This window comes from Sinocyclocheilus grahami, unplaced genomic scaffold (assembly GCF_001515645.1).
Source record: "Sinocyclocheilus grahami isolate Dianchi unplaced genomic scaffold, SAMN03320097.WGS_v1.1 scaffold98.1, whole genome shotgun sequence".
NCBI classification, from domain to species: domain Eukaryota; kingdom Metazoa; phylum Chordata; class Actinopteri; order Cypriniformes; family Cyprinidae; genus Sinocyclocheilus; species Sinocyclocheilus grahami.
The window spans coordinates 2,705,956-2,713,901 of record NW_015505277.1 but is presented as its reverse complement, the minus strand read 5'-3'; the positions used below and the strand labels follow the sequence as shown (position 1 = coordinate 2,713,901).

At 39.3% G+C, this 7,946-nt stretch overlaps 1 protein-coding gene across 1 annotated transcript; it reads right to left on the bottom strand.

The window, feature by feature from the left end:
• Positions 1-2,850: 2,850 nt before the first annotated feature.
• On the bottom strand, positions 2,851-6,410 carry klf6a (Kruppel-like factor 6a). The gene is made up of 4 exons (XM_016276107.1): positions 6,207-6,410; positions 5,472-5,585; positions 4,726-4,849; positions 2,851-3,155 (listed from the first exon to the last, which is right to left on the bottom strand). The coding sequence occupies exons 1-4, from the start codon at positions 6,337-6,339 to the stop codon at positions 3,104-3,106; spliced, it is 423 nt and encodes a 140-aa protein (XP_016131593.1). The 5' UTR covers positions 6,340-6,410; the 3' UTR covers positions 2,851-3,103.
• Positions 6,411-7,946: the final 1,536 nt, after the last annotated feature.

Below are 7,946 nucleotides of genomic sequence, written 5' to 3'. Positions count from 1 at the left end.
TGCCAGGAATCACCTCAGGCATGTTTCCCCCTTTAGCAATTCACAAAGTTTTTCTGTGGGAACACGTCTATTTTGACAAGCCTGTGGAACATCCCCTCCAGTGGGTGTTGAGAGCAACTTTTGCACAACATATGAGAGCGAGGAATTTATAGCATGAGTGTTTCACCGCTAAAGCAGGTAATTGTCATTCATCGGCATATCCTCCACTCTGGTGAGGTCTCGGGTAGTATTTACAAAAGATCCCTCTTTTGAAAGCACCTTGCATTTATATTATATTAAAGACTTTTACATTTTCTGAAGAAGAGGTGCTTGTCTGCACAAACATTACTGCCATAATGAAATGGCATAGCTAGGTGGCTGCAAGCTGTTCTGTGTGTTTTAGTGCAGTTGCTAAACTGTTCTTAGCGGTTCCTTACTGGTTCAATTAAGTCAGAAGACCTTTATGTCTATTTTGGACTCATGGCTCAGGGATTTTCACTCATTTTATTCACAAAGTGAATTGTAAGCCTGTTCATAAAAGCTCAATTTGACACATCTTGTCTGTAAGACAAAGTTTGGTTATCAAAGATTAACACGTATAGTAGGTTTAGTTGTTTTGTTCAACTTTGCTAACCACCACTGAAAAATTTTGTAATATTGAACCATAGTTTTAAATCACTAAATTCTAAAAGACGAATGAAATAAAGTGAAGCAAAACAACAAATCAAACTGGTCCGATAAGAATTTCTTATTATTCCAATAAAAAATACATTCATACAGAAATATAACAATTTTGCAAAACAATTTCAAATAAAATTCATATAAAGCAAAAAATAAAAACAATAATAACAAAAAAAAAAAATCTTAGAAAAGTTTTTTTTTTTTTTGTGTGTGTATTTTTCATCCTAACTTTTGTGTTTTTATTCTTTTGTACAAATATTCTTTAGACAAGAGGGATTCATGAGAGAAAATATAAGTGATGTTGAAGAAAGTGTTGGATGAAGCAAGCAAATGGAAAACTTGATTAAGGCTCCATTACCACTCGACTAATATTGGCCACTGTTGGAAAGACACAATGTTCTTTTCCCACAAAACCCAGGCTGGTCTGATTTAATGGCAGCACAAGCTGCTTCAAGTTACTTTTCTCCCACTGAAACAATTCATATCCACGTAGCTGCTCGACATGCAACAGTGTCAAACCTCCTTCGCTCAAGAAACCAGAGCAATTGAACTCAAATAATTCAAGCATATAACTATGTACAATAAATTTAATCAATCGTTTGGTCCCTGAAAACATTATAGTTTACATTTCAGATCGCAAAAGAAACGCACACAGCCAGCCGAGAGGCTTTCTCCATGCGCCGTTCGAGCCCACGTCCGTAAATTTCCATTGTAAATGTTGAAAAGGGGGGTGATATATCTTTATCTTTCTGGATGGCTGTGCACTGTTTCCACAATACTGTCGCTGGACTAAAACAACGGCATCCAGACAGGTCAATATCGAACTGCCTGAGTCAGCAGTCTGTAGCAGGCAGGGCCTTCAGCAATTCATTACAGAGAGGCAGTACAAGGCAAGGCCTGTCTGACTGCAGCTTGTTAATTACAATAAATCTTTAGCCGTTTTTTTCCCTTTATTCTTCGTTACAGGGGACAGGGGGGTTTCGGCCTTGTGTTATACAACGGCCTGTTTTCGCACTTTAAGAGCTTTTTGTCTTGCACACTCCTCCACAGACAGAGATCTTGCATCTAAAGCGTATTCAAAACGTTCAGTAGATACCAAATCCGTACTTTAAGTGCTTGCAGATCTAGAAACGTGAGGGTGTGTATAATAATAAAATCGCATGCTCAAGAATAACAATATATTACTTATCTACAAGGGCTTGGCTACAGTGGCCTCGGAAATAGGAAAGGTGCATGTTCAGGTGAAACAGAGCCTTAATAAAGCTTTTTCAATCACTTATACAAGACATTTTGTGACCCCCCAATGGGAAAGGTCACTTGCATAAGGCACCATTAAGGCCAACAGTGCATCAACAGGGATAGAAAGAGAGCATTTAGTCTTCAAGATGACAAAACGAGTCTTGTATGAAGTGGTCGATGATCGATAGGATTCTTCCCTCCACCAGAAAGAAAAAAAAAAGAGGGAATTTAGAGTGAAGAATGATCAATGCGTTTATGTACAATATTGTAACATTTAACCCAATTGTATTTAGCTGCGCTTTATTGGAATCTATTTGCAGTCCCAATTACAAAAATTATGTGGCGTTTTTTGGAATTATTTTTCAGTCCAAAAAAAAAAAAAAAAAAAAAAAAAAAAAAAAAAAAAAAAAAAGGTACAAACCCCAATACCATGCAACACCTGTTTATGATAGTGAAGTTATAATTGTGTTACATCTCTAAGCACACAGCTTATACAACGGACTACAAATGAGCTTTTGTAGCCTGTCAAATAACAAGCTACCGAACACATTGCACATTTAGTAGCTGCACCGAACACCAAAAAAGCCACTTTCATTCAGGACAGAGTTTCCGCCCCCCTTTAGATGGGGGCAGGGGGTGAAACCCTGGCCGCTACGCCCCCCAGAATCCCGGAGCCCGGGGGCGTCAGGCAGGAGTTTTCAGTCTCACGGCTTCATTCACGGTTCTTGCATACCGCACGGAAACAAAAACGGAACTTGTTCCCCGACACCATTCAGCCCACAGCGATACACTGGCACCCCCCTCCCACCCTTCTTCGCACACGGGACATTCATCCGCTCACGTCAAACAGGATCTCTTTAGGATTTCTTTTAAAGTACCAGTGTATAGTCCAGGAGTTGTCCCGAAACATCATGCACCATACAACACACCATTCATTCGCTCTTTTTTTGCTTTTTTTTTACTTTTGCTTTTTTTTTTTTATAAATCATCCTCGGTTCTTCATACGTGATTTTGTCCTTTCCTTTTTTCGTTTCAACAACCAGTCAGTCCGCCTTTATCCCGGGGCTCACGGAGGCACAGGATATGGTGCAAAATGGCATGCTTTGGCTGGAACACACTCCCCCCCCTCGATTTCTTGCAGGGCCAGGTCAACCAGGAAGCTGGTCAGGACACAACATATCCCCAGCGTGAAGCTGCGGCCCGCTCAAAGGTGCCTCTTCATGTGCAGGGCCAGGTGGTCCGACCTGGAGAAACACCTGGAGAAAGAAACAGCGAGAGGAAAGGTGAAAAACAAGGTCAGGCAGGGGCCACTGAAGCCGTAAAGCGCGATCAAAGGTAGAGATCTGTGCATTGCGTCACTGATGAGGCCCCTAGTGGCCCTCGAGGTGAATTTGTCAAACAGGAATAGGTGCTTTGAAGGCTAATGTAAGGAAAGAGAGAATTAGTGCAGAATTAGTAGAGAAAATAAGCAGTTTTGTATTTATAATGAGAAATCTGAGAAAATATGCAGAAGATATTTAAACTGGTTGCAAAATGATATATTCATTGTTCATTGTTATATTCATAGTTTTTTAATTTAATGTTTGTGTGTGTGTGTGTGTGTGTGTGTATATATATATGTGTATGTATGCATGTATGTGTATATATATATATAAATAATTTTGCTAGAAATATATTATGAAATATACATATATATATATATATACACACACACACATGTTATTATACACATAAAAATGATAAATAATTCAATTTTTTTTTTATTTTGTGGTGGGATCCGCCACTACGGAGCGAATGAAAAAATAAATTGATTTTAAAAATAAAATTTGTAATGAATAATAAAGGTTAGTTTTTTTTAGGAAAATATTAGAAATCAGAAAGAGCTTTATTGCCAAGTATGTTTGCACAGAGAAGGAATTTGTTATAGTGTCACAAGCTTCCAGTACAATGAGACAACAACAACACACAGATAATAAAAATGAGATGTGAATAAAATAAACATGCATAAATATAAACCACAAAAAAAGAATCAATTGTATGTACAGGTGTGGTATAGATGGAATAGGAATAGAATAAAATAAAATAAGTTGTAGGGATGTACTAGGGTTTAGGGTGATAAATAATTATAAGGTTATTGCACATACTGTACTTTAATTGCACAATAAAGTACACACATAAAAATACAATTTTAATAAAATACTACAAATAAACATAAAATGTTCTCAAGGTTATAATAATCTGAGCACCAGCCCCAAACCTTATCGTTGAGTCTCAAGCGGAGAATAGTAAACTTTTATTGCGATCTGAAAGCATTAAATGTATGAAATTATCCAAAGTTTGCTGAACTTTATGAATGCTGGGTGTTCCGATTCTGCAAAAACTCTGAATAGAAGGAAAGACTTGATCTAATGTTTTGTTTTAAAGGAGAACTATGAAATGTTTCGCATCCAGTAACCATGGAAACAAAACACCAAAAAGGGAAGTTGAGCAAACAATGGTGTTCAAAGCGCAAAGCTCTCAGGGAGGGAAATGATTAACAGAGGAAGTGATGACAAACAGGAGAGGTGCATTTGGTCATAAAACGCAGAGAATATCAATAAAGTATTGCGACAGTGTGACTATTGCGCTGTCAAGCATTTAATGCGATTAGGTAATTAAGTGATAAAATCCAAACATAATGGGGCGACTCCCATCGATGAACCGATAAAACCGAATCAATGCCGAATGCAGAATCCGTCGCGTTTCACTGACGCACGCATCAAGAGAGAAACAGACGGGCTTTGATGACTGTCACAGGGAGAGATAGCGAGACAGAACTGAGCGTACCTGTCACAGTGACTGCATTTAAATGGCTTTGCACCGGTGTGCTTCCTGAAGTGTCGGGTTAGCTCGTCGCTCCTCGCAAAGCGCCACTCGCAGCCTTCCCATGAACACCTGTACGGCTTCTCACCTGTAAACAAAAACACAAAGACCTTTCACAAGTCTGAAAGGAATGTGGAACAGCGTGCTCGCTAACGCTCTCAAAAATGCATCTGTAAACAGGATGCATGTTTATGCATCAGGTCACGCGGTCTTAACTTTAATAAGATCCCTCAAGCATTGCGGGAATGCACGGTATGCCAACAGTCCGTCTCTATGCTGCGTATGCATAAACAGTGCGCCGAACAATGCACGTCACACGGAGACCGTTTTGAATGCGAAGGGGCCCTTTTAAAAAGGGGCCACCCAGATCCCCATTCAAAAGCCTGGATCTTTCCCATGACGAAACCAAAACAGTTTTGGTAGAGCAGGTTGTTTTCACCCTGGCTGGCTTTCGTTCCCTTCCCCCATCCGATCCCCCCTCCTTCCTGGCCTCGGCCGCATTCCAAACAGATTAGGTCACCGTTTAGGCGTGCAGTCATGCCAGGCAAATATTCACAGAGTGACATTAGCCTTGCAGCTGAGGACAGCCTGTGTAAACTCAGCTCCATTACACAACTTCGCAGGAGACGTGAAACCTCAGTGACGGTTCCGCTTTCTGTTTGATAGAGACAATGTGGAGCAACATCACAGCTAACAGCGAAGGTTCTTACCTGTGTGAGTCCGCTGATGTGCTTTTAAGTGAGAACTCTTCGTGTAAACCTTCCGGCAGCCGTTGAAGTGACACCTGTGCACTCTCCTCCTGCCGTCCGGAGAGGCGTCCCCTCCTGCGCAGTGCAAGTCACCATTCACTTGCGTTGCATGGAAACAGATGCAATGTAAAGTGAATGGTGACTGAGGCTGTCAGTCGCTAACATCCTGCCTAACATTTTTCCCCCCCCACGAAATAAATGGGTTTGAAATGATGACAGATTTGCATTTTGGATGATCTATCTCTTTAACAGCCAGAAGCAACTAGATGCAAAAGCATGTTTAAGTGCCAAGAGATACATTCATATGAATTCAGAATCCCAAAAAGCCTGAGGGAAACTACCTGAATCACTTTAAGCAGAAACATTCATACTATCGTGCCAAGAATACGACTGCAACAGTTCAATCACAAGAATATCAGTTCTGTCAGCTATGACAGTTCATAAACACCTCCTATATACCCAGTTATGTGACAGAACATGTGCTGCAGACTGTCAAATCAACCAGTCTATGCTCGAGTACGAAAAGCACAAGAAAAAAGTGATCCAACCACAAATATTTCCCTCACGATATTGTGCTCACGATACAGATCTGACTCGCCAGTCCCGACGCTTCAAAAACTGTAAAAAAATACTCTGTACGCCAAAACAAGTTTGTTTTATAAGGTAGACATACAGACACATTCTACATCAGCGGACGTGTTCGCCACTTCACTTTAAACATGGTTACCTGTTGCCAGTATTCTTCAAGAGACGGCAATGCAGAGAAGTAGCCAGTGTCGTGAACGATCTGAAGTTCCTGAAATATGCTGCACATTGGTAGAACATCCATTGCAATCCCAAGTATCAGGCAACAAAAGACAGAAAAATGTATATATATTGATGAATCGAAGATAAAGTGTGACAAGCTGTTACACCAAATACACAAAATAATAATCTTTAAAAAAGCATCATATGACCCCTTTAATGTATATTAAATTACATATCACATGGCCTTCTTCTGAGTGTGCCAGCCAAGCAGCTGCCTTTGAAATGAATAGGAATCCTAACAGAAAGCTTCTTCAGACTTTATAGACTTCATTTTAAGGTTACATTTACTTGCACTCCATTTGTAGTAAGAGGATACATTCAAAGTCTTCAAAAATCAAAGAAACAAACTTTTTCTCATAAAAATCACTGTAGCTGCAGATAAAAGAGTGAAATTTGGCCAGAGCACATTGTGCATGACACCGTGTAAACATAAAACCATGTCTGCAATTTGTGATCGGAGAAACGACAAACAACAAGACTAGGTGTTTTAGGGGGGCGTGGACGAGTCTTAAGTTTTATAAAGAATATCTCTTTGGGTTTGAGACTTTAGTCTTTGCAACTTTAGGGATCTTATCTATTCACGAACAGATTGTAACACGCCAAAGAGAAAGGAAAACTTGAAATCGCATCATATGACCCCTTTAATGCAATAAGTGTATTTCATACTGCACAGTAATAATAATAATAATAATAATAATAATAAAATAATCCACAGTGCAGTATGCTACATTTATGTCACATGAACTCATTACCCAATTTTGTGTAAAATACATGGCATTAAATAATGAGTCAAGAGGGAGATAAATTGTGACTGATATGTTTTCTGGTTCATTCATAAATGGAAATGAACGGTGAAGTGGAGAATATTGTGGGATAAAATATTCTGTGCAGTATGCTCAAAAATGCACATTTTGTGAAATACAGTAGGTAATTTGGGTGTATTAAGCATACAGCTTGCATACTGCACACTGAATACTCCTGAAGCAATAAGAGTATTATAGTATGTGACATTTGTAGGGATTCATTCATTTTACCTTGGCTTGAATAAAGTCACTTTCTACAGAGTGAATCATTGGCTTTAAAATATGGATGTGTAGTTCAGTGTAAAACAAATCAAAAAGAATAACTATCATGCACAGATTTCACTCTAGCATTCTTTATTTAGTGAGATGTTACATTTGTCTTGCTCAAAATTAACTGTGAATAGACAAATATACATATATATGGGTATAGTCCATGTTCAATGGATGGATAATTGTTTCGGATGATTGATTAGATTTTTAAACAACTGATTTAGCCTGTACTGAGTCTATCGTTTGTCTTTTTTAACACTAGCGATTCACAAAGTAATCACTTAATCTTCTGGAGTGGCTCAGAAATTGAGAGATACCGCTTTTATCGCTTGTGGGTAAAGTTAATTTACACGCCGATCCGGCCTCCTGTCCTCTGAATTCAGTAGAGATGTTACAAACAACATTTCCAGAACAGAGTGCCATTGTACAGCGCCACAGTATAGTCTGGTGCTAACCTCTGGAGAACTGAGTCCCCATTGTAGCTCTCAGCTGGGGCCATATTTGTAACTCGTAGCATCTGATTCAGTCATATGGCGGTGTCTTTGGAGCTGCAGTG